The sequence below is a fragment of the Macaca thibetana genome, chromosome 6, assembly GCF_024542745.1.
Source record: "Macaca thibetana thibetana isolate TM-01 chromosome 6, ASM2454274v1, whole genome shotgun sequence".
Taxonomy (NCBI): domain Eukaryota; kingdom Metazoa; phylum Chordata; class Mammalia; order Primates; family Cercopithecidae; genus Macaca; species Macaca thibetana.
The window spans coordinates 49,561-77,297 of record NC_065583.1 but is presented as its reverse complement, the minus strand read 5'-3'; the positions used below and the strand labels follow the sequence as shown (position 1 = coordinate 77,297).

The window sequence follows — 27,737 nt, the reverse complement described above, 5'->3', positions numbered from 1 at the left end:
AAGATTTATAAAATGTACTTCAACTTAGACATAATTAGTGCTAAAATTAAAAACATCCACTTATCTGGAAATTAACACATGGGATCCACTTTGCCTCTGATGCACATGCAGACAGCACACACAGGTATACCAATATACCATAAATGGATACATGTGAATGAATCAAGAGACACTGCCAGTCAAAGCGTTGGGTACTTGGAAGGTGAAGGGAGTGGGCCTCCATCATTTGTGATCTCTCTAAGAAGAACTCTAATCATACAGAGTTGTAAGTGTGATTTACACCAGGAAAATTACTTAGTTGACCACAAAACCGAGAAGCAAATGCACAAAGAAAGTAGCACTCACCATTCAAGAGCATAATCCCTGTCTGCGGAGCCCATTCTCTGTGCTGGGCATGGGGAATCCTGTGCTGAGGAAAACACACACACTCTGTCCTCATGAAGCTGAGAGTTGTGCAGGGAAGACTTGCAGAAAACAAACAATTATGTCACTTGCAGCAAGATGAAGACAGTTTCAAGTGAGGATCAAGACAAAGCTGTACCAAGAAAATACAAACAAACAAACAAACAAACAAAAAAACAGGTAAGCCATGTTGATAAAGCACTAGAGTCGGGGTGTCCAATCTTTTGGCTTCCCTGGGCCATGTTGAAAGAAGAAGAACTAACACTAACGATAACTAATGAATGAAAAAATATCACAAAAAGTCTTATAATGTTTTAAGAAAGTTTACGAATTTGTATTGGACCCTATTCAAAGCCGTCCTGAGCCTCATGCAGCCCACAGGCTGTGGCTTGGACAAGCTTTTGCTAGATGAAGTACTATTCAAGTACGAAATAATAAAGTGGAAAAACATAAAATTATTACCTGGAGTAAAAGGTAGGTGTCATGGAAAAGATATGTCACAACGTGAGTGCACTAAAGAGCAAATCTCTGAAACAAAAACTATAAAATCTCCTCACTGTGTCATACCATGTCCTTCAGAATGTGGCAGAAGTCTACTTAAAAAAAGAAGCACAAATAAATGTGCTTCAGCAGAGAATATGTATTTCTCTCTTGTATCCATAAAACATTTACAAGACGTAATCATCTATTCGAAGGAAATACATTTCCCCAAATTGGATATTTTATGGCCACTTACTCCCCTCCTGAGTCATTTAAAAAGGTTTTTAGCATAGAAGATGCAAAGGCGGTGGTGTGAGTGTTCATTAAGCAGCTGGGCAGAGAGCATGTGGAGGTAGATCCTCCTCTAGTCAGGGAGTCTGCATTTGGAAGGTGCCTCTCAGGCCTCTGAACAACTCAGCCCCAGAGACAGGGTTTCCTCATGTTGAATGTGGGAAATATTGATAGCACAGACCTCACCTCATCTCACAGGAGATGTGTATGAGAACCGAGTGAAGTAACTGACATGGAAGCATTCTCGCAAGTGTAAGAAGATGTGCAAATCCAAGTCATCAGGTTTAGAAAGAAGACTGATGGATCCCCCACCCGACCCCCACACCCCACACATCTCCACCCACCAGAGCCCTGAGAAGGACTCAAGTAGATTTTGCTCAGTTATCTGTTATGTTTCCTCCTATAGGACAGTGGCAAGTGACTGGACCGGGCAAGTTTGTCCAGGCCTCGGTGGGGGAGGACGCAGTGTTCTCCTGCTCCCTCTTTCCTGAGACCAGTGCAGAGGCCATGGAAGTGCGTTTCTTCAGGAATCAGCTCCATGCTGTGGTCCACCTCTACAGAGATGAGGAAGACTGGGAATTTATGCAGATGCCACAGTATCGAGGGAGAACGAAGCTTGTGAAGGACTCCATTAGAGAGGGGCATGTCTCTCTAAGACTAAAAAACATCACTCTCTTGGACATGGGCATGTATGGGTGCTGGTTCAGTTCCCAGATTTATGACGAGGAGGCCACCTGGGAGCTGCGGGTGTCAGGTCAGTTGTTTATTTATGACTGAGTTGTCTTGCAAAGTCATGCTACCATTATCAGCTCTTGAAAGTATTTCAGATAATGAAATAAAACAGGTTTTCCAGATTCTGACATGATGTAAAAAGGCTTTGGTGGGCATCCCTGACCTGAGGTTCCTGGAGATGAGCCTGGCCCTGCCATCACACAGTGGGGTCATGACAGAGAGGACAGCCACCTGCACCTGCCACCACCTGACAGGATACGGAGGAAAATCACTCCCACCCTGTTGGTGAAATGAGCGTGACGATGCCTGTCCTGCTTCAATTTCTTTTGTTTTCTTCTTTTTTCTTGACTTCTTGTGTGTTACTAAATTTTTTTAGGATTCTATTACAACTTATTTTTAGCCTTTTTTTAAGTATAATATTTTGTCATGTTTTCTTAGGTGCTGTTCTAGTGTTATGATATTCATATATAATTTGTCACAATCTACTGTATCAACATTTTACCACTTTGAAGTGTGGAAACTTCATTTTCATTTAGATCCCTTTAATCTCCACAATTTAAAAATAATACTGCCTTGAGTATTTCTTCTATATACATAAGCACTACATCAGAGAGTGACTTAATTTCTGTTTAAACCATCATATATAATTTTTATTTTTAGTTTTTAGTTTTTAGTTTTCTTTGAGACAGAGTCTTGCCCCGTCACCCAGGCTGGAGTGCAGTGGTATGATCTCAGCTCACTGTAACCACCACCTCCTGGGTACAAGTGATTCTTGTACCTCAACCTCCTGAGTAGCTCAGATTACAGGCATGCACCACCACATCCAGCTAATTTTTTTTTGTATTTTTAGTAGAGATGAGGTTCTGCCATGTTGGCCAGCTGGTCTCAAACTCCTCACCTCAAATGATCCCCAGCCTTGGCCTCCCAAAGTGCTGGGATGACAGGCGTGAGCCACAACACCCAGCCCGTATGTGATTGTTAAACACTAATAAAATGGAAAATCTATTGTAGTTTTCCTTATTCTTCTTTTTCTATTGCTTTTCTTCTTTCCTAATATTCCAAGATTCTTTCTTTTATCATTTCCTTTCTGTTTGAAGAATTTCCTCCAGCCATCCTTTTAGGATAGGTCTGCTAGTGACAAATTCTCTTAGTTTCTGTTTATCTGAGAATAAACATGCAAATGATTTCCTCTTTATTTGTGAATAATGGTTTTGCCAGATATAGAATTTGTGAAGTTTCCTGATGGTTATTTTCTTTCAGCAGTTGAAAAATGTGCTACTTCTTTCTGGCCTTGAAGATTCCTCATGAAAAATCTGCTGTCATTGGTTTATTTATAATGCATCATTTATCTCTGATTGCTTTCAAGATAGTTTTATTTATTTTCAGAAATTTAATTATGATCTATCAAGGCATGAGTTTCTTTGCACTTCTCCTATTTGGTTTGCTCTCAGCTTCTTGAAAGGACTTTCACCTCATTTGATTAGATCGGCCATCATTTCTTTAAATACTCTTTCAGCTCTCTCTCTTTCACCTCTCCTTCTGGGACTATGATGATATAAATGCTGATATTTTGTTATTGTCTCATAGGTCCTGGAGGATCTGTTTTTCCTCTTTAGAAAAAATCTTTTCCTCTCTCTTCATGCTGGTTAAGTTTCATTGTTGTATCCTGGAGTTCAATAATTTTGTTTTCTGTCATCTCCTCTCTAGTATTGAAGCTACCCAGTTAGTTTTTGTTTTTGTATTTCTTTCTGTTATATAACTTCCAATTTGTTTTTTATAACATCTGTATTTTTTGTGAGTTTTAATTTTTTTGAGATAATTCATAATTGCTTTTTGAAACACTTTAATAATAGCTATTCATGTTGGTCTTGGCAATCACATGATTGTCTATTTTCATTCAAGTTAATATTTAATTGGTTCTTGGTGTGATGGGTAATTTTTAGTTGAAATCTAAGTGGTTTAGTTATTGTAAGACACTCTAGACCCTATGTAAAGCTTCTGTTTTGCAGGCAGTCACTGTGTTTAGATTTATGGCTCAGGTCCTAGTCTATTTTTGGTGGTTGTGGCTCCAAATACAATTTAATTTTCAGAGACTTTACTGTATTATTTTGGTCTGCTTTGCTTATCTGATGGCCCTGGAGATTCTGATCATCTTTTCTAGTACCGACTGTGGCAGTAAAAGGTGTTTCCCCATGTTGCTCCCCAGTGTTTCTTGTGAGAGAGGTGATCATCTGGCATAGTGGGACAAAGAACTCTTCCCCTGGCCTCCAGTCAATGGGGCTCATGGTCAATTCTTCTGCCAGCACCACTTTGCATATCATGTATTTTCAGCCATTTAGGGGTGGAAAGATTCCCGTTGGGCCACCTACTTCTGCTGGAGGTGGGAGTGGGGGAGTGGTCGTAGGATGCTCAGCTGCTGTGGTTTTTCTCTAGTCCTGGGGTCCCTAGTCAGTCCTCCTTAGTCTTTCCACTTTTCACAATGCACCTATGCTTGCCTTATTTCCAGGGTTTATACTTTTACTTAGAGGAAGGAGCAAGGAAGATAAGTCTACATCATCTTACTTGAGCCCCCTTCCTTGGTGCTTATACCGTTATCATTCTTTCATTAATTTATTGACTAACAAACATTTATTACGCTCCATGCATTGATCCAGACCCTGGGGAACGGCAGAGAACAGCACTCAGAAAGGAAGTTCTGTTTGGAGTGGTTAAAAGGCAATATTAAATCATCAAATTGAAGTCAACCACATAAGGGGTACTCTTCCACATTTCCCAAGTCACAAATCTGGATGTCACAATAAACCCTTCCTTGATGTTCAGTCCTATTGAATCAACCTCTCAAATAGATTCTGTATCTGCAGTTCCCCTTCTCAAAACCCTCCTCCTCCCCAGCCCTTCTTTTCTCTCACTGGAGTCACTTCAGTAGTTGCACATCGGGTCACTCTCCTCCGGAGTGTTCTCTGTGGTCCCTCCTCCATGCTGCTGTCTGGAGACCTCTCTAAGATACAGGTCTTACCATAACTCCCACCTGCTGGAGACTGGTAAGAGCCCTACTGGTCTACAGTTCTTAAAGTGGCTGTGGGCAAGTCCACATTGCTCAGGTCAGTGAATGTATGACCCCCATGGCTTGCCTTGTGCCTTTTTCAGGCCTTGTCTCACACCCCTACTCTCTTATACATCATTATCTGGAATATAAATACTCATGAGTCCTTGAAATCACTGTGGCATGTTAACTTTTCACATTGTGGTTTGCACTTGCCTCTTTTTATCTAAAATGCTTCCCCTCTCCCTAACCTGACCACAATAAAACTCCTATTTTCTGACACAGAAGGGTGCAAATGTCATCTCCAGGAAGCTGTGACTTTCCCTGACAGTTAAGCACTCTTCTCTTTGCTAACCTGACTGTGCTTTCATAGTTGCGTTTCACTATGAAATGTATTTTATACAGTTTCCTCACTATTTGGTCAATGAGTTTCTCATTAGAAGGGGCTGTGTCTTATGCACTGCATCCTATTTCATACTTAGGAATATCCAGACATACATAGTGGTTCCTAAATAAATGCTAAATGAACATAGACCATGGAAAGTCTTGCAGTAGTATTATGAGTGGATGTGTGTGTAAGACAGAGAGAGAGAGAAGGATGTGTGTGCTGTTATGGGTACAGGCTTGATGAACTAGACTCAAAATAGCTGTAAGCTTGAAATTTGGTCTTCACTTTCATCTTTCCCTGTTTTCTTCCCAGCACTGGGCTCACTTCCTCTTATTTCCATCGTGGGATATGTTGACGGAGGTATCCAGTTACTCTGCCTGTCCTCAGGCTGGTTCCCACAGCCCACAGTCAAGTGGAAAGGTCCACAAGGACAGCATTTGTCTTCAGACTCCAGAGCAAATGCAGATGGGCACAACATGTATGATGTGGAGACCTCCATTATAGTCCAGGAAAATGCTGGGAGCATATCGTGTTCCATCCACCTTGCTGAGCAGAGTCATGAGGTGGAATCCAAGGTATTGATAAGAGGTGAGTGGGGAGAAGGAGGAGCAAGGAATGGGTGTGTGCATAGGTAACCCAGGGTAGAGCAGCAGCTTGTGTCTGGAATTGCTGTGTAGTACCACCCAGCTTCAGTGATTTGTTTTGAGAGTCAAAGATTGATGAGGTATAAAAAAAATAACCAAACATTTGATAAGGCAGAAGTAAAATTGTTTACAATTCCAAGGCAGTAGAATTAAGTATTTCCTTCACCACACAATACCCCAATGGTGCAACACTCACAACTCAACACATACAAAACTTAAGGAAATTAACTCTAGGACTAAGAAAATAATTGTTTCTTCATTTTGAGAAAACGTCATTGCTCCTTCATGAAGCAGAATAAAAATGTAGAAAATTTCAGAAAGGATTTACAAATAGTAGGAAAATTTACATAAACTAAAATGTTTCCAGAATCACACTCAATGTAAAAGGATTTAATTTGCCATTTAAAAGACAAAGAATCTCAGACTGGATTTAAAAGTCTCATTGCTTGAACCCAGGAGGCAGAGGTTGCAGTGAGTCGAGATGGCACCACTGTGCTCCAGCCTGGGCGGCAGAGCGAGACTCCATCTCAAAAACATAAAAATAAAAATAAATAAATAATAAAAATCTCAATTGCAATTCATAAGAGGAAAAATGTAGCACATATGACCTATTCATTGAAAATAAAAAATACTAGAGAAATATTAATCAAGAAGAATCAAACAGATATATTAGTGTCAAGAAAAGGAAGACAAGGTTTTAACAAAAAGGACATTAGGAATAGAGTTATTTCAAAAACATAAGTTCACTCAGTATAAGAATATGAAAATTTTAAATATGTATGTACCTGATACATGTAAAATATAAAAAGAAAATATCAACAGAAATATAAGAAAAAAGATCATACTTTGAGTTCTAAAATTGATCAAATAAGTAGATAAAATGAGTAAGAATATATAATATTTGAAGTAAAAATTAATAAGCCTGAAATAACATATTTTGGAGAAGGATTCCAGGTTTGTAGAATACACATGAATTTTTACCACACTTGGAACTTTTACAAAATTTTATCAGATATAAACACATAAAATGGTTTTCAGAAAATTTTCAAACGTTGATATCATGCACACAAAATTCTCTAATCATAATTTAATAAAGTTAAATGACCATAGCAAATGATAGTTTAAATTCTTATGTGTTTGAAAAATTTTTAAACATAAAAATAACTGAGAAATTGAAGAAAGCATAGTGATAGGTAGAAAATTCTTAAAACTGATAATAAAATTACAATCTATCATAATGTGTAAAATGGAACTAATACGGTTTTCTGAGTCAAAATTTTATCTGGCCAGGCGCGGTGGCTCACGCCTGTAATCCCAGCGCTTTGGGAGGCCAAGGCGGGTGGATCACCTGAGGTCAAGAGTTCAAGACCAGCCTGGCCAAAATGGTGAAAGCCTGTCTCTACTAAAACTTCAAAAATTAGCCAGGTGTGGTGGCGGGTACCTGTAATCCCAGCTACCCGGGAAGCTGAGGCAGGAGAATCGCTTGAACCTGGGAAGTGGAGGTTGCAGTAAGTCGAGATCATGCCACTGCACTCCAGCCTGGGGGACAGAGCAAGACTCCATCTAAAAAAAAAAAAAAAAATTATATCCTTAAATCCTTAAATGTTCTTATTAGCATGAAATAGCTGAATATTGATATTAGGCGTCAATATATATTTCAGAAAACAGCAAAAGAAAGTGGAAGAAATCCTAAAGATATAGAAATACGGAAATATTAAGACAAATAGTGCAGATTAATACATCTAAAGTTAGATGGTTCAAAGTGTTATTAAAATAGATAAACTGGCAACATCAGTTAAGAATAAAAGAGAAACAGCACAATTAAATAATGCAGGAAATAAGAAGGTACAACTAAAGATTTAGTAGAGATTTATGAGATAAGCTGCTTTGAATAACTTTTTCCTTTTCTACTGAATATGATGAAGTGAAAGTTTTCATAGAAAAATGTAAAATACAGACCAGGTGCAGTGGCTCATGCCTGTAATCCCAGCACTTTGGAAGGCTGAAGCGGGCAGATCGCTTGAGGTCAGGAGTTCGAGACCAGCCTGCCCAACATGGCAAAACCCCATCTCTACTAAAAATACAAAAATTAGGTGGGCATGGTGGTGTGTGTCTGTAATCCCAGCTACTCGGGAGGCTGAGGCATGAGAATCACTTGAATCCAGGAGGCAGAGATTGCAGTGAGCTGAGATCATCTCACTGCACTCCAGCCTGGGGGACAGAGTGAGACTCTGTCTCAAAAATTTTTTTAAAAAAAGACAAATGTAAAATACAAAATCCGAAGGAAAGATAGACTACCTGACTAATCTGTAACCACGAAAGAGGTGGAGTCAGCATTTAAAAGTCTTCCAACAAGGAAGACACAAGGGCTACATTTTTTTATGTACAAAGTCTACCAAATATTCAAGAAAAGAGAAAATGTATCTTTCAGAAAGTCGTCCAGAAAGCAGAAAAAATAGGAAATATTAAACTAATTTTATTGAGTCAACATAATTTTGGCACCATAACAGAAATGGGCAACTCGAAAAAGGAAAAATTTTTACCAACGTTATTCATAATTGAAAATGTAAAAATCTTACCAAAAATTTTGCAAGTAGAAAAGTCCACAAAAACATATCTCATGACCAAACTTATCCTGGAAAAAAATGTTAGGTCAACATGGGAACATATATTAATGTAATTATTACCATAATTAGTTAAAAGAGATAAACTATAATTTTCTTAGGAGATATAAATAAAACATAGATAACTTTCAACATCTATTCATCATGATTTCAACACTTGCAAATCTAGAAATAGAAGAAAACTTTCCATCAATCTAGAAATAGGAGAGACCCTGCTTAATCGGATAAAAAGATATCTAAAGATACTTGCAGCAAACATCATACAAAATAGTAAGCCACTTAATTTTTTAAATACACACAGAAAACATACCTAATGTGTCATTTAAAATCATAACATAAGGAGATTGCATTAAACACTTCAGCTCCGTATTATATTAGAGTACTGTTACTATTAGCAGTCACTTCAATAAGGGAAGAAAATGTAAAAGTTATAACTTTTAGAAAGAAAAAAATAAAATGGCCATTGTTCACAGTCTACATGATTATATAAATGGAAAATTTAGGAAAATTTACAGACAAATTCTTTCAACTCATAAAAGAACCCATCGTGTTCATGAAAAATGAGATAAATAAACAAAATCAATTGCATTAGTAAACACCAGCAAAGGAAGAAAAGCACATGCCATGTACAATAACAATAAAAAAATGTTAACCAGGAATAAGTCTAATAAAACATTTACAAAATCTTATTGAAGGGTATTACAAAACTGCATTAACAGACACTAATGAAAACTAAAATAAGAGAACAAATATAACACCTTTCAGATAAGATGCATATTTTTAAAGATATCAGTTCTCCTACAATTGCTATACAGATTCAATACAATTCCATAGAAAAATTTCAGCACATTTTTTTGTTTGTTTTTTGAGACGAGCTGTCACTCTGTCGCCCATGCTTGAGTAGAGTGTTGCAATCATGGCTCACTGCAACCTCAACTTCCCATGCTCAAGCAATCCTCCCACCTCAGCCTCCCAAGTAGCTGGGACTACAGGTGTGCACCACCTTGCCTGGCTAATTTTTTTTAATTTTAAATATTTTTAGAGATGGGGATCTCACTTTGTTGCCTAGACCGGTCTCGAACTCCTGTCCTTAAGAAATCCTCCCACCTCGGCCTCCCAAACTGTTGGGATTACAGGCATGAGCCACCACACTTGACCCAGAGTTTTCTTAAAGCCTAACAAGTCAATTCCAAAATTTATGTGGCAAAACAAATAGCCAAGAAGTGCTAAGACACAGTGGAATAAGAGCAAGCTAAGAAGCTTAGTCTTATCTCAGAGACATATCCCAAAGCTTTGAAGATTAAGCCAATTAAAATTATTGGCACAGAGATAACCCTATGGATCAATGAGAAAGAACAGAAAGCCCAGAAACAAATCCAAGCTGGAACAGAAACTTGAGGTACACAGAGGTGACCTTGCATGTGTGGCAGTGTGTGAAGCAAGGTCCACTCAATAAACATTGCCAGCACAGTCAATACCTGCTTAGAAGAAGATGACATTGAACTTCCGCCTCATTACACACACACACGTGAATAAATATATAAAATCCAGATGGATCAAGACTTATACAGAAATGCAAAGCTTTAAAGCTGTAGAAGAAATTGGAGTACTGGGGGATTCCTTAAATGGGCGTAAAATGGTCTTACCTGCTTAGTAATCACTGAGGGGTCTGTGGGACTGTTTTTCAGAGACGTTTTTCCAGCCCTCACCTTGGCGCCTGGCCTCTATTTTACTCGGATTACTCTGTGGTGGCCTATGTGTTGTTGTCATGGGGATGACAGTTGTTTTCTTCAAATCCAAAGGTAAGTGAGAGAGAGAAGTATGGGCCCACACCTTCTTCGTGGTTCCTGTGGAGCTGGTATCAGGCTGCCCTCACACACCTCCGGGCTCTGTTGTTCCAGCCCTAGGCCCCCAGGGTCCGCCACCTGAGGCACAGGGAAGCCAGTCCTCAGCCTCCTCTGTGCTGGCCTGAAACGGCTCCTTCAGGAAATGCCAGCCTCTGCCAATCCCTTTCTACTTTACATGGAGCACAGGATAAGCAGATCATTGATTTTCAGTACAAAAAGAGTTCACATAAATTCCTACAAACAGGCTGAGTGTGTTGGCTCGTGTCTGTAATCCCAGCACTTTGGGAGGCCAATGTGGAAGGATCACTTGAGCCCAGGAGTGTAAGATCATCCTGGGCAACATGGCGAGAACTCCTCTCTATAAAAAAATTTTAAAAAATAAAATAAAATAATTAGCTGGGTGTGGTGGTTCATGACTGTGGTCCCAGCTACTCAGGAGGTTGAGATGGGAGGCTGGCTTGAGCACAGGAGGTCAAGGCTTTAGTGAGCCATGTTCGCACCACTGCACGCCAGCCTGGGCAACAGAGTGAGACCCTGACTCAAAAAATAAATATATAAAAATAAATAAATTTCTACTAGCTACAACAAGAGTCTTATAAGAAAATTTCAGGGTAGTTATTTCCTCTTTCATAAAAGAGGAAATAAAACTCAGTGACTGAGATAAAATGATAATCTCAGTAAGAGTCTTCACCCCAGAACAAATTTCCTCCTTGGGAGTGACACTTCCCCTTGGGGATGAGGCCGCCCCCACCTCCCCTCCCAGCCGCCTTCTCCCACCTCCATCCCCCTGCCTCCCCTCCCAGCCGCCTTCTCCCACCTCCATCACCCCGCCTCCCCTCCCAGCCGCCTTCTCCCACCTCCATCCCCACCTCCACAGCATCCCAGCTGTTGTCCCTCTCCTTAGCATGAACCTTCCTGATCTCTTGCTTCCCCCCAGACAGCTACGCTCCGTGCGGGGGGCTGCGGAGACGAGCACATGTAAGTGTTCTAGGAGAGGCCCTGCCCTTCACACCCGCAGCTTGTCCCACCTGTGCAAGCAGCCAGGGTCATGTTTGTACCTTGCACACTCCTGTGTCCACCACTGAATACACTGTTTCTGTTTCAGGGAAAATCCAGGCAGAATTGGGTAAGTGTGTGTCACGTCCTGAGCCTCCCACACATGGTTCTCCCGGGTCCCTCCCTGATCCACAGCGTGAGCCTCTGGAGACCCCGGCTCCAGGCTGGACAGGAAGTACCGGCAGGGGGAGGAGAGCAGCTGCCTCGCTCTCTCCATCCACGGCTAATGAGTTGCCCCTCAGATATCTGGAGGGCTTAGGATAGGCCTCAGGGCCTGGAAGTCCCATCTGTGCCTGTTGCCCGTTGGTCCGCTCTGTGAGTGGTGGGGGGAGGTGTTGATCACAAGCTCTGAGGGTGTGGACCACAGGGAGGAACCTGAGAAAAATTGGTGGGTGATCCTCAACCTCCCTGGCCTGATGCTTTGAGACTTTACCCAGTCCTGTATCAACCACGAAATCGTCTGCTTTTTGTTTCGTGGAAACTGCAGGATAAACTAAGTGAGAGTGTTATCACATGCAGGGCTTTCCTCCCACGCTGTCCTTGGGCCCTGCTCTGTGATGTCAGCCTCTTATGTGTTTTTCTTTTTTTCTTTTTGTTTCAGACTTGGTGAAGATACACAAACAGGCAGGTGAGAGACTCTGCTCCCTCAACTTACCTCTTTCTTCCAAGTTCCTCATTTATGGATTTTTATATCCTGAGGCCCATGGGTCCCTGCAGAACCAAGTTTGTGATGGGGACCCTGAATTGTCTAGATTCTAGGGGAGGTGCATTTTGTAGAGAAGCCCCATAGCTGCCTTCAGATCTCTTGAGAGGGCCCACGACACTCAAAAAGGTCCTCATCCTTGGTCTCTCCCTTCTCCCTGTGTCCTGTTCCCCACGGGAGCACTGAACTGCCTGTTCTGTCTGCTTGCTTTCAGAATTGAGAGAGGCCCGGAAACACGCAGGTACCAATGCCTGAGAGGGTGACAGTGGGCATGGAGTAGGAAGATGACTAGTGACAAATATGGAGCCCACCCGGCTTGCAGACAGCAAATCTGTGATGCCCCAATCCACCCCAGGTTGCCGCTGCCTCTAAATGCACTTCTTGGCCCAGGACTTGGAAGGAAAAGCATAGGGACTGGGTCAGCTCGGAGGGGTCACAGGCAAGACGCCAGGGAACTGAGGGCACCAGTAGCTGGCTTCTAGGGGTCTGTGCTAAGGGGAAAGAAGTGAAGTCAGCAGGAACGGGTGGGTGGAAGGAAGGTGAATCCTGGAGTCACTCAAGGTCTCACAAAGTCAAATATGGGCTTACCTGGGAGGGCAGTGGTCGGGCTGGGTGATGCAGAGGAGTTGAACCTCTGGTGATTGAGCATCTCCAAGCATCAGTGAGGCACAGGGGCTGCCCTGGAGAAGAGACACGGCTGAGGGGATAGTGGGACTGGCCAGATCCTATCGGGAGCCAGTCTGCAGTGGGAGGGTCGACCTCTTGTTCCAGCCCAGATTTCCTCTTCAGTAACTCACGCTTCCTCTCTCCCCCACCGCACCTCAGTGGAGGTGACTCTGGACCCGGAGACGGCTCACCCACAGCTCTGCGTTTCTGATCTGAAAACTGTAACCCATAGAAAAGCTCCCCAGAAGTGCCTTACTCTACGAAGAGATTCACAAGGAAGAGTGTGGTGGCGTCTCAGGGTTTCCAGGCAGGGAAACATTACTGGGAGGTGGACGTGGGACAACATGTAGGGTGGTGTGTGGGAGTGTGCCAGGATGACACAGACAGGAGGAAGGACTCTGTGACTTTGTCTCCCAACAATGGGTACTGGGTCTTCGGACTGACGACAGAATATTTGTATTTCACATTCAATCCCCATTTTATCAACCTCTCCCTCGAGACCCCTCCTACACGAGTAGGGGTCTTCCTGGACTATGAGGGTGGGAACATCTCCTTCTTCAATACAAATGACCAGTCCAGAATTTGTATCCTGACATGTCAGTTTCAAGGCCTCTTGAGACCCTATATCCGGCATGTGATCTATGAAGAGAAAAATAGGACTCCCATATTCATATGTCCAGTGTCCTGGGATCAGAGAGAGAAGACCCTGCTTAAAGGGCCCCACACCGCAGACCCAGACACAGCAAAGGGAGAGTGCGCCCCACAGGCGGCCCCAGCTTCCTCTCCGAAGCCTGCGCACAGGAAGTCACGCCTCCCACTCTCCTTTAGGGTGCTGAGGTTCTTCTCTCCTAAGCCCGGCAGCAGCAGCAGCTTCCAGATGAGGGAGGATTGGCCTGTCCCTGTGGGAGTCAGAAGCCATGGCTGCCCTGAAGTGGGGATGGAATAGACTCACATAAGATTTACTTTGTGAAAACTCCATCCAGCTAAGTGATCTTGAACAAGTCACAACCTCCCAGGCTCCTCACTTGTTAGTCAGGAATAGTGATTCCCACCTCGCAGGTAAAGATTAAAGAGACGATGAATGTGAATCCTGCTTGCAGGTTTGATGGCACAGTGTTTTCTAATGATGTGTTTTTATATTATACATTTTCCCACCATAAACTCTGTTTGCTTATTCCACATTAATTTACTTTTCTCTATACCAAATCGCCCACGGGATAGTTATTGAACACCTGCTATGTGAGGCTCAAAGAATAAAGAGGAGGGAGGATTTTTCACTGATTCTATAAGCCCAGCATTACCTGATACCAAAACCAGGCAAAGAAAACAGAAGAAGAGGAAGGAAAACTACAGGTCCATATCCCTCATTAACATAGACACAAAAATTCTAAATAAAATTTTAGCAAATGAAACTAAACAATTTATTTAAAGATGACATATAACTACTCAGTGTGGTTTGTCCCACAAATGCAGGGTTGGTTTAATATTTAAATATCAGTCAGTGTAATTCAGCACATTAATAAAGTAAAAAAGAAAACCATATGATCATTTCAATAGATACAGAGCAAAAGTTTTATAAAGCCACCATCATTACTGATAAAACCTGTCAACAAAGAAGATACACAGATGAAAAATAAGCACATGAAGAGATAGTCAATGTCATTAAATATTAAGGAAATGCAAACTAAAACCACAACAATATACCATTACCATCTATTAGAGTGGCTAAAATTACAAAGACTGACCATAGCAAGCGCTGGTGAGGATGTGGAAGGAGGGAAACTGTCATGCACTGCTCATGGGAATGTCAAATAACGTAGTCACTTTGGAAAACAGTTCAGTAGTTTCCTTAAAAGTTAAACAGTCACTAACCACATGATCCAGCATGGCCTTCTAATTATTTTTCCAAGAGAAAAGGAAATATGTGAATGTTCATAGCAGCTTTATTTGTAACAGCCAAAATTTGAAAACAACACAAAGCTCACCAGTTGATGAACAAATTATGACATATCCATGCAAATAAAGTGCCACTCAGAAACAAAAAAGAATAAGCTATTTTATACACACAAAATCATGAAATCTCACAGCAATTATTCCCAGTAGTGCTTGCTTCGGCAGCACGTTTACTAAAATTGGAATGATACAGAGATTAGTGTGGCCCCTGCACAAGGAGGACGTGCACATCCATGAAGTGTTCCATAGTTAAATTTAATTTTACGATAAAGAAAAACACTGGAAGGATCTGGCAAGATGTCTGAATAGGAACAGCTCCGGCTTGCAGCTCCCAGCGAGACCAATGCAGAAGGCAGGTGATTTCTGCATTTCCAACTGAGGTACCCTGTTCATGTCATGAGGACTGGTTAGGCGGTGAGTGCAGCCCATGGAGTGCAAGCAGAAGCAAGGTGGGGCGCTGCCTCACCCAGGAAGTGCAAGGAGTGGGGGACCTCCCTCCGGGCCTCCCTCCGCCAGCCAAGGGAAGCTGTGAGGGGCTGTGTTGTCTGGCCCAGACACTATGCTTTTCCCACAATTTTTGCAATCCACAGAACAGGAGAGTCCCTCATGTGCCTACACCACCAGGGCCCTGGGTTTCAAGCACAAAACTGGGTGGCTGTTTGGGCAGACACCGAGCTAGCTGCAGGCTTTTTTTTTCGTACCCCAGTGGCGCCTGGAACCACAGTGAGACAGAACTGTTCACCCCCTGGAAGGGGGGCTGAAGCCAGGGAGCCAAGTGGGCACACACAACAGGTCCCACTCCCACAGATCCCAGCAAGCTAAGAACCACTGGCTTGAAATTCTCGCTGCCAGCACAGCAGTCTGGAGCTGACCTGGGACGATGGAGCTTGGTGCGGGGAGGGGCATCTGTCATCACTGAGGTTTGAGTAGGCGGTGTTCCCCTGACAGTGCTAAGGAGGCCTGGAAGTTTGGACTGGGCGGAACTCCACACAGCATGGCAAAGAGGCTGTGGCCAGACTGTGTCTCTCGATTCCTCCTCACTGGGCAGGGCATCTCTGAAAGAAAGGCAGCGGTCCCAGTCAGGGGCTTAGACAAAACCCCCATCTCCCTTGGACAGAGCACTTGGGGAAAGGGTGGGCTGTGGGCGCAGTTTCAGTGGACGTAAACGTTCCTGCCTGCTGGCTCTGCAGACAGCAGCAGATGCTGACAGGGAGGGTTCTTCCAGCACAGTGCTCGAGCTCTGCTAAGGGACAGACTGCCTCCTCAAGTGGGTCCCTGACCCCTGTGCCACCTGACGGGAGAGACCTCCCAACGGGGGTTGACGGACATCTCATACAGGGGAGCTCTGGTTGGCCTCAGGCCAGTGGCCCTCTAAGATGAAGCTTCCAGAGGAAGGAGCAGGCAGCAGTCTTTGCTGTTCTGCAGCCTCCACTGGTGATACCCAGGCAAATAGGTTCTGGAGTGAACCTCCAGCAAACTGCAGCACACGCAGAAAAGAGGCCTGACTGTTAGAAGAAAATCTAACAAACAGAAAGCAGTAACATCAACATCAACAAAAGGTCCCCCCCCCACAAAAACCCCATCCAAAGGTCATCAGCCTCAAAGATCAAAGGTAGGTAAATCCACAAAGCTGAGGAAAAACCAGCTCAAAATTGCTGGAAATTTCAAAAACCAGAATGTTTCTTCCCCAAATGACCGTAACTCCTCTCTAGCAAGGGCACAAAATTGGACAGAAAATGAGTTTGACAGAATTGACGAATTGACAGAAGTAGGCGTCAGAACATGGGTAATAACAAATTCCTCTGAGGTAAAGGAGCATGTTTTAACCCAATGCAATGAAGCTAAGAACATTGACAAAAGCTTATAGGAACTGCTAACTAGAATAATCGGTTTAAAGAAGAACATAAATGACCTGATGGAGCTGAAAATCACAGCACGAGAACTTCGTGAAGCATACACAAGCATCAATAGCCGAATAGATCAAGAGGAAAAAAGGATATCAGAGACTGAAGAACAACTTACTGAAATAAGGCATTAAAACAAGATTAGAGAAAAAGAATGAAAAGGAACAAACAACGCCTCCAAGAAATAGGGGACTATGTGAAAAGACCAAACCTATGCTTGATCAGGGTCCCTGAAAGTGACAGGGAAAATGGAACCAAGTTGGAAAACACACTTCAGAATATTATTCAGGAGAACCTCCCCAACCTTGCAAGACAGGCCAACATTCAAATTCAGGAAATACAGAGAAAATCACTAAGATACTCCTCAAGAAGAACAACCCCAAGACACATAATTGTCAGATTCACCAAGGTTGAAATGAAGGAAAAAATATTAAGGGCAGCCAGAGAGAAGGGTCAGGTTACCTACAAAGGGAAGCCCATCAGACTAACCGTGGATCTCTCTGCAGAAACCCTACAAGCCAGAAGAGAGTGGGGGCCAATATTCACCATTCTTAAAAAAATTTTCAACCCAGAATTTCATATCCAGCCAAACTAACCTTCATAAGTGAAGAAGAAATATAGTCCTTTACAGACAAGTAAATGCTGAGGGATTTTGTCACCACCAATCCTGCCCTACAAGAGCTCCTGAAGGAAGCACTAAATATGGAAAGGAAAAACTGGTACCAGCCATTGCAAAAACACACCAGAATATAAAGACCAACAACACTGTGAAGAAACTGCATCAAGGAATGTGCAAAATAACCAGCTAGCGTCATGATGACAGGATCAAATTTACACATAACAATATTAACCTTAAATGGAAATGGGCTAACTGCCCCAATTAAAAGACACAGACTGGCAAACTGGATAGAGTCAAGATCCATCAGTGTGCTATATTCAGGAGACCCAGCTCACATGCAAAGACACACATAGGCTCAAAATAGAGGGATAGAGGAATATTTACCAAGCAAATGGAAAGCAAAAAGAGCAGGGGTTGCAATCCTAGTCTCTGATAAAACAGAGTTTAAAGCAACGAAGACAAGTGAGGGCATTACATAACGGTAAAGGAATCAATGCAATAAGAAGAGCTAACTATCCTAAATATACATGCACCAAATACAGGAGCACTCAGATTCATAAAAGAAGTTCTTAGAGACCTACAAAGAGACTTAGACTCCCACATAATAATAGTGGGAGACTTTAACACCCCACCGTCAATATTAGATAGATCAACGAGACAGAAAATTAACACGGATATTCAGGACTTGAACTCAGCTCTGGACCAAACAGACCTAATAGACATCTACAGAACTCTTCACCCAAAATCAACAGAATACACATTCTTCCTAGCACCACATAGTACTTATTCTAAAATTGGCCACGTAATTGGAAGTAAAACACTCCTCCACAAATGCAAAAGAATGGAAATCATAACAGTCTCTCAGACCATACTGCAGTCAAATTAGAACTCAGGATTAAGAAACTCACTCAAAACCACACAATTACATGGAAACTGAACAGGCTACTCATGAATGACTACTGGGTAAATAACAAAATCAAGGCGGAAATAACAAAGTTATTTGAAACCAATGAGAACAAAGACACAACATACCAGAATCTCGGGGACACAGCCAAAGCAGTGTTAAGAGAAAAATTTATAGCACTAAATGCCCACATCAGAAAGTGGAAGAGATGTAAAATTGACACTCTAACTCACAATTAAAAGAACTAGAGAAGCAAGAGCAAACAAATTCAAAAGCTAGCAGCAGATAAGAAATAATTAATATCAGAGCAGAACTGAAGGAGATAGAGACATGAAAAACCCTTCAAAAAATCAATGAATCCAGGAGTTAATCTTTTGTGAAAAGACTAACAAAATAGATAGTCCACTAGCTAGACTAATATAGAAGAAAAGAGAGAAAAATCAAATAGACACAATAAAAAATAATAAAGGGGATATCACCACTGACCCCACAGAAATACAAACTACCATCCGAGAATACTATAAACACCTCTATGCAAATAAACTAGAAAATCTAGAAGAAATGGACAAATTTCTGGACACACACACCCTCCCAACACTAAACCAGGAAGAAATCGAATCCCTCAATAGACCAATAACAAGTTCTGAAGTTGAGGCAGTAATTAATAGCCTACCAACAACAACAAAAAAGCCCAGGACCAGACAGATTCACAGACCAATTCTACCAGAGGTACAAAGAGGAACTGGTACCATTCCTTGTGAAACTACTCCAAACAATAGAAAAAGAAGGAATGAGGCCAGCATCATCCTGATTCCAAAACAAGGCAGAGACACAATAAAAAAGGAAAATTTCAGGTCAATATGCCTGATGAACATCTATGCAAAAATCCTCAACAAAAACTGGCAAACAGGATCCAGCAGCATGTCAAAAAGCTTATCCACCATGATCAGGTGGGCTTCATCTCTGGAATGCAAGCCTGGTTCAATATATGCAAATCAATAAACGCAATCAACACATAAAGAGAACAAATGACAAAAACCACATGATAATCTAAATAGATGCAGAAAAGGCCTTCAATAAAATTCAACGCCCCTTCATGCTAAAAACTCTCAATAAACTAGGTATTGATGGAACATATCTCAAAATAATAAGAGCTATTTATGACAAACCCACAGCCAATATCATACTGAATGGGCAAAAGCTGGAAGTATTCCTTTTGAAAACCGGCACAAGACAAGGATGCCCTCTCTCACCACTCCAATTCACCATAGTATTGGAAGTTCTGGCCAGGGCAATCAGGCAAGAGAAAGAAATAACGGGTATTCAGATAGGAAGAGAGGAAATCAAATTGTCTCTGTTTGCAAATGACATTATTGTATATTTAGAAAACCCCATCGTCTCAGCCCAAAAATCTCCTTAAGCTGATAAGCAACTTCAGCGAAGTCTCAGGATACAAAATCAATATGGAAGAATCACCAGCATTCCAAATCAACAAACGTAATCCATCACATAAACAGAACCAATGACAAATCCACATGATTATCTCAATAGATGCAGAAAAGGCCTTTGACAAAATTCAACACCCCTTCATGCTAAAAACTCTCAATAAACTGGGTATCAATGGAACATATCTCAAAATAATAACAGGTATTTATGACAAACCCACAGCCAATATCATATTGAATGGGCAAAAACTGAAAGCATTCCCTTTGAAAACTGGCACAAGACAAGGATGCCCTCTCTCACCACTCCTATTCAACATAGTATTGGAAGTTCTGGCCAGGGCAATCAGGCAAGAGAAAGAAAGAAAGGGTATTCAGATAGGAAAAGAGGAAGCCAAATTGTCTCTGTTTGCAGATGACATCATTGTATATTTAGAAAACCCCATCGTCTCAGCCCAAAATTTCCTTAAGCTGATAAGCAACTTCAGCAAAGTCTCAGGATACAAAATCAATGTGCAAAAATCACAAGCATTCCTATACACCAATAATAGACAAACAGCCAAATCATGAGTGAACTCCTATTCACAACTGCTACTAAGAGAATAAAATACCCAGGAATCCAAGTTACAAGGGATGTGAAGGACCTCTTCAAGGACAACTACAAACCACTGTTCAAGGAAATAAGACAGGAAACAAATGGAAAAACATTCCATGCTCATGGATAGCAAGAATCAATATCGTGAAAATGGCCACACTGTCCAAACTAATTTATAGATTCAATGCTATCCCCATCAAGCTACCACTGACTTTCTTCACAGAATTGGAAAGAACTACTTTAAACTTCATATGGAACCAAAAAAGAGCCTACATAGCCAAGACAATCCTGGGCAAGAAGAACAAAGCTGGAGGCATCATGCTACCTGACTTCAAACTATACTACAAGGCTACAGTAACAAAAGCAGCATGGTACTGTTACCAAAGCAGATACTTAGGCCAATGGAACAGAGAACAGAGAGGCCTGGGAGATAACATCACACATATAAAACCAACTGATCTTTGACAAACCTGACAAACAAGCAATGGAAAAAATATTCCCTGTTTAATAAATGGTCTTGGGAAAACTGGCTAGCCATACGCAGAAGACTGAAACTGGACCCCTTCCTTACACCTTATACAAAAATTAACTCAAGATGGATCAAAGACTTAAACATAAGACCTAGGACCATAAAAATCCCAGAAGAAAACCTGGGCAATACCATTCAGGATGTAGGCAAGGGCAAAGACTTTCTCTCTAAAACACCAAAAGCAATGGCAACAAAAAACAAAATTTGCATTTCTCTGATGATCAGTTATGATGAGCATTTTTTTCATGTGTCTGTTGGCTGCATAAATGTCTTCTTTTCAGAAGTGTCCGTTCATATCCTTTGCCCACTTTTTGATGGGGTTGCTTGTTTTCTTCTTGTAAATTTGTTTAAGTTCTTTGTAGATTCTGGATATTAGTCCTTTGTCTGATGACTAAATTGCAAAAATTTTCTACCATTCTGTAGGTCGCCTGTTCACTCTGATGGTGGTTTCTTTTGCTGTGCAGAAGCTCTTTTGTTTAATTAGATCCCATTTCTCAATTTTGGCTTTTGTTGCCATTGCTTTTGGTGTTTTAGTCATCAAGTCTTTGCCCATGCTTATGTCCTGAATGATATTGCCTAGGTTTTCTTCTAGGATTTTTATGGTTTTAGGTCTAAAATTTAAGTCTTTAATCCATCTTGAATTAATTTTTGTATAAAGTGTAAGGAAGGGACCCAGTTTCAGATTTCTACATATGGCTAGCCAGTTTTTCCAGCACCATTTATTAAATAGGGAATCCTTTCCCCATTGCTTGTTTGGGTCAGGTTTGTCAAAAGTCAAGTGGTTGTAGATGTGTAGTGTTATTTCTGAGGCCTCTGTTCTGTTCCATTGGTCTATATATCTGCGTTGGTACCAGTACCATGCTGTTTTTGTTACTGTAGCCTTGTAGTATAGTTTGAAGTCAGGTAGCGTGATGCCTCCAGCTTTGTTCATTTTGCTTACGATTGTCTTGGCTATGCAGGCTTTTTTGTGGTTCCATATTAACTTTAAAGTAGTTTTTTCCAACTCTGTGAAGAAAGTCATGGGATACTATCTCAGGCTGGTTAGAATTGTGATCATTATAAAGTCAGGAAACAACAGATGCTAAAGAGGATGTGGAGAAATAGGAGCACTTTTACACTGTTGGGAGTGTAAATTTGTTCAACCATTGTGGAAGACGGTGTGGCGATTCCTCAAGGAGCTAGAACTAGAAATACCATTTGATTCAGCGATCCCATTACTGGGTATATACCCAAAGAATTGCAAGTCATGCTACTATAAAGATACATGCATACACTTTATGTTTATTGTGGCACTATTCACAATAGCAAAGACTTGGAACCCACCCAAATGTCCATCAATGATAGACTGGATAAAGAAAATGTGCACATACACACCATGGAATACTATGCAGCCATAAAAAAGGATGAGTTCATGTCCTTTGCAGGGACATGGACGAAGCTGGAAACCACCATTCTCAGCAAACTATCACAAGGACGGAAAATCAAACACCACATATTCTCACTCATAGGTGGGAATTGAACAATGAGAACACTTGGACACAGGGCAGAGAACATCACACACTGGGGCCTGTCGGGGGGTAGGGAGCTGGGAGATGGATAGCATTAGGAGAAATACCTATGTAAATGACGAGTTGTTGGGTGCAGCAAACCACCATGGCACATGTATACCTATGTAACAAACCTACATGTTGTGCACATGTACCCTAGAATTTAAAATATAGTTAAAAAAACAAAACAAAACAAACCCCAAAATTGACTAATGGGATCTAATTAAACTAAAGAGCTTCTGCACAGCAAAAGAAACTATCATCAGAGTGAACAGGCAACCTACAGAATGGGAGAAAAATTTTGCAATCTATCCATCTGACACAGGGCTAATATCCAGAATCTACAAAGAACTTAAACAAATTTACAAGAAGAAAACAAACAACCTCATCAAAAAGTGGGCAAATAATAGGAACAGACGCATCTGAAAAGAAGACTTTTATGCAGCCAACAGACATATGAAAAACTGCTCATCACTGGTCATTAGAGAAATGCATATCAAAACCACAATGAGATACTGTCTCATGCCAGTTAGAATGGCGATCATTAAAAAGTCAGGAAACAACAGATGCTGGAGAGGATGTGGAGAAATAGAAAAACACTTTTACATTGTTGGTGAGAGTGTTAATTAGTTCAACCATTGTGGAAGACAGTATGGTGATTCCTCAAGGATCTAGAACTAGAAATACCATTTGACCCAGCAATCCCATTATTGGGTATATACCCAAAGATTATAAATCATTCTACTATAAAGACACATGCACATGTATGTTTATTGCAGCACTATTCACAATAGCAAAGACTTGGAACCAACCCAAATGTCCATCAATAATAGACTGGATAAAGAAAATGTGGCACATATACACCATGGAATACTATGCAGCCATAAAAAAGGATGAGTTCATGTCCTTTGCAGGGACATGGATGAAGCTGGAAACCATCATTCTCAGCACACTATCAGGAGAACAGAAAAACAAACACTGCATGTTCTCACTCATAAGTGGGAGTTGAACAATGAGAACACATGGACATAGGGAGGGGAACAACACACACTGGGACCTGTTGGAGGGTGGGGGGCTAGGGGAGGGATGACATTAGGAGTAATACTTAATGTAGGTGACGGGTTGATAGGTGCAGCAAACCACCATGGCATGTGTATACCCATGTAATGAAACTGCACGTTCTGTACATGTAGCCCAGAACTTAAAGTATAATTTTAAAAAAAAAATCACCAGCATTCCTATACACCAAAAATAAGCAGAGAGCCAAATCATGAGTGAACTATCATTCAAAACTGCTACAAAGAAAATAAAATACCTAGGAATACAACTTATCAGGGACATGAAGGACCTCTTCAAGGAGAACTACAAACCACTGCTCAAGGAAATAAGAGAGGACAAAAACAAATGGAAAAAACATTCCATGCTCATGGACAGGAAGAATCAATATCGTGAAATGCCATACTGCCCAAACTAATTTATAGATTCAGTGCTACTCCCATCAAGCTACCATTGACTTTCCTCACAGAACTAGAAACAACTACTTTAAATTTCATATGGAACCTAATTAGAGCCTGTATGGCCAAGGCAATCCTAAGCAAAAAGAACAAAGTTGGAAGCATTGCATTACCTGACTTCAAACTATACTACAAGGTTACAATAACAAAAACAGCATGGTACTGGTACCAAAACAGATATATAGACCAACGGAACAGAACAGATGCCCCAGAAAAAAACACACATCTACAAACATCTGATCTTTGACAACTCGGACAAAAACAAGCAATAGGGAAAGGATTCCCTATTTAATAAATGGTTCTGGGAAAACTGGCTATCCATATGCGAAAACAAAAACTGGACCCCTTGCTTACATCTTATACAAAAATTAACTCAAGACGGATTAAAGGCTTAAACTTAAAACCTAAAACCTTAAAAACCCTAGAAGAAAACCTAGGCAATATCATTCAGGACAGAGGCCTGGGCAAAGACTTTATGGCTAAAACACCAAAAGCAATTACACCAAAAGCAGTTACAACAAAAGCCAGAATTGACAAATGAGATCTAATTAAACTAAAGAGCTTCTGCATAGCAAAAGAACCTATCATCAGAGTGAACAGGCAACCTACAGAATGGGAGAGAATTTTTGCAATCTATCCTTCTGACAAAGAGCTAATATGCAGAATCTACAAGGAACTTAAACAAATTTACAAGAAAAAAAAAAAAAAACAACCCCATCAAAAAGTGGGCAAAAAGAAGACATTTATGCAGCCAACGCATATATGAAAAAGAGTTCATCATCACCGGTCATTAGAAAAATGCAAATCAACACCACAATGAGATGCCATCTCATGCCAGTTAGAATGGCGATCATTAAAAAGTCAGGAAACAACAGATGATAAAGAGGATCTGGAGAAATAGGAATGCTTTTACACTGTTGGTGGGAGTGTAAATTAATTCAACCATTGTGTAAGATAGTGTGGTGATTCCTCAAGGATCTAGAACCAGAAATACCTTTTGACCTAGCAATCCCATTACTGAGTATATACCCAAAGGATTATAAATTATTCTACTATAAAGACACATGAACATGTATGTTTACTGCAGCACTATTTACAATAACAAAGACTTGGAACCAACCAAAATGTCCATCAATGATAGACTAAATAAAGAAAATGTGGCAGCCATAAAAAGGAATGAATTCATGTCCTTTGCAGGGATATGGATGAAGCTGGAAAACATCATCTTCAGCAAACTAACACAGGAACCAAACACTGCATGTTCTCACTTATAAGTGGGAGTTGAACAATGAGAACACATGGACACAGGGAGGGGAACATCACACACCGGGGTCTTTCGGGGGATGGAGGGGGAAAGGGGAGGGAGAGCATTAGGGCAAATATCTAATGCATGCGGGGCTTAAAACCTAGATGATGGGTTGATAGGTGCAGCAAACCACCATGGCACATGTATACCTATGTAACAAACCTGCATGTTCAGCACATGTATCCCAGAACTTAAAGTAAAATTCTTTTAAAAAAACAGTTTTTTAAATTACTCCAAGTAAAGAGAGACAGACTCCCTCTCAAGATATTGTCTGACTCAATTTACAATAAAACTCTAGAAAATGCAAACTAGTTTCACTTAAAAAGCAGCTTTAAGTGTACAATTATGTCAAAATGAAAAGTTTAATGAAAAACATGATTCATCTGAGTCTCAGTTCATTATATTGACAGTTGAAATCAGGAAATGTGAAACAGTTTCAGAGATTCAACTAGTGTTAGCACACATCAAATAGTAATGAAACAAGGCTTTTAAAAAATCCCTCATTTCCAATATTAGAACAATTATCTTTAATCATAACTGAAGGATGTCATTCACTATACCTCCCAAAGTAAATAAGGACAAATATTATGAACAAGAAACAGTAAGTGAAAAAGTTAATACTACATAATAATGGTAGTCAAAATGGAATCAATGAGTGCCAATATAATGAACCTCTCCCCTCAAAAATTCCAACCACCATGTTGCTTTTCATTACAAAAAGGTGAATAAAACAAATCAAAGCAGCTATAGACAGGAACACAGGTCCTGGTGTCTGTTACTGAGACCCAGGATAGTGCCAGGGTCAAATCTCTGTAGAAACAAGCTATTGGAGGCTCTAAGGACCCTGCCTCCTGGGGCCTTCCTCTGAGTTTTCCCCTTAGGGTAGTGGGTAGGGAGCTGTGTCATAGGTCCCAAATCAGAAGTTAGGCCAGAGGGCGGTATCAGCAAGACGGCAGAACAGGAAGTCCCATGTTTCACTTCCTCCCCAACAGAAAGTTCAACTAGAAACCATCCACAGACAAGAACACCTCTGTGAAACTCCAAAACTTGGGAGCGAGCCTGAGACACCCATGTGGACATAGGGCCAAATAAAAACCACATTAGAAGGGTAAGAGGTATGGTCTTGCTTTGACCACTTTGCTCCTTCCCCTCCCCCAAGTCCACACAGCACCACACACAGAAGATTCATTTTGATGCGTAATTTCTACAGTGAGAAGAAGGCCAGAGGTGGACATCCAGCTTCCCTAGCATTCTAAAATGCTTCCCAGGAAGCCTACCACTGTGGCCCTTCCTCATGGGGAACATTGAAAGTATAGGCAAGACTAGACTGTCTTGGGTCAGGTAGAAACAAAGAAGTGAAGCAGAGGTCACAGTGATGATAACATGGATTGTTGGGATAGCTCTGTGTTCCTGCCAGTGGTGGTGCCCAGTCAGAAGTGCCAGCCAATGGCAGGATCCACCCACAAACCTCAGCTAGTTTCTCCCAGAAGTTGTTCAAACTGGCTTGAGTACCTAGATGGCCAGCCTCCATGACCAGCCTCACAGCCCATGCCAAGGCCATACTTGGGCATGAAAATTCCCACCACAGTGCTTTTAGGCAAAGCACAAGGGCCACAGGTACTTGACATGAGAGACCAAACAGACACTTGACCCAGCTACAAAGCCCACCCAAGGCTCTGCCCAAGCAGGGAGATACCTGTCACCACACGTTTTTGCAGAGCACAGGGGCTGGACCTGCCCAACACAGGAGACCACACAGCAGTCTGAACCAACCGCAGAGTTCACCCCAAAGCTGGAGAGCAAGCCCGTATCATCCATTTTTACTGAGCACAGCCTCTAGTCTAGTTCATCCTGAGCAACATTCTGCCTCGCTTTTGGGTCCATCCTGCAGTCCTGTCCAACTGCAGAACTCAAATAGCAAAACTGCTTGGCCAGGGAATATATGCTGTGACCTGGCCTCATTAGTGGTAACTGCAGTGTCCAGTCAGCAGTTCCACATAATTGCAGGGCCCAGCCAGTGGTCTCGCTGGACAGTAGAGCCCAGCCAGCAGCCCCACTCGACCTCAGAGAAAAAGCGTCAGCCCACCCAGACAGAGAACTCAACAGCAAGCTCTGCCTGCCTGTGGTCACTACCAGTTGGCCCATCCAGAATCACAGGCTAAACTAAATAGTGAAGGTTAATTCCTGTGAATGAATAGAAACAATTTTTAAGAAACCAAATATAAATCCTAGAGATTAAGAATACAATGATTGAACTAAAAAAAAGTCAACAGAAAACTTCAATAGCAGGCTCAATCAGGGCAAATAAAGAATTAATGAGCTCAAACACAGAAATTTTTTAAATTATCCAGTCAGAAGAGCAAAAGGAAAAAGCATAAAAATGAAGAAAGACTACAAGAGTTACGGAACACCATCAAGAGAACTAATTTTTGCATAATAGGAGTGTACCACCAGCACACTCACCAGCCAGGTGTTGCTTCCAAGGGGTTCCAATCACAGGCAGCTTGGCCCCTGCACTTACTGGTGAGGCACACAACTCCCAGGTGAT

The 27,737-nt window shown here is 41.5% G+C and overlaps 1 protein-coding gene, 1 long non-coding RNA gene and 1 other non-coding gene across 3 annotated transcripts in view; 2 read left to right on the top strand and 1 right to left on the bottom strand.

Moving 5' to 3' along the window:
• The window catches only part of LOC126956070 (uncharacterized), a 29,188-nt gene extending 17,515 nt beyond the window's left edge, over positions 1–11,673 (bottom strand). Inside the window, exons 1-5 of the long non-coding RNA XR_007726235.1 lie at positions 11,510–11,673; positions 11,321–11,411; positions 10,251–10,529; positions 7,422–7,543; positions 346–535 (exon numbers count right to left, since the gene is read on the bottom strand). This is a non-coding gene — a long non-coding RNA (uncharacterized LOC126956070). The remainder of the gene's footprint in view (positions 1–345; positions 536–7,421; positions 7,544–10,250; positions 10,530–11,320; positions 11,412–11,509) is intronic.
• Positions 529–14,037, top strand: LOC126956068 (butyrophilin-like protein 3). Its single transcript, XM_050792950.1, is given in 8 exon segments — positions 529–1,927; positions 5,649–5,924; positions 10,293–10,406; positions 11,557–11,577; positions 12,109–12,135; positions 12,425–12,451; positions 13,036–13,116; positions 13,119–14,037. Coding segments are annotated over 8 exon segments (1,614 nt in total). The 5' UTR covers positions 529–1,563; the 3' UTR covers positions 13,823–14,037.
• Positions 14,038–14,978: 941 nt separating this feature from the next.
• On the top strand, positions 14,979–15,082 carry LOC126957711 (U6 spliceosomal RNA). The gene has a single exon (XR_007726890.1). It is a non-coding gene; the product is annotated as a U6 spliceosomal RNA (small nuclear RNA).
• Positions 15,083–27,737: the final 12,655 nt, after the last annotated feature.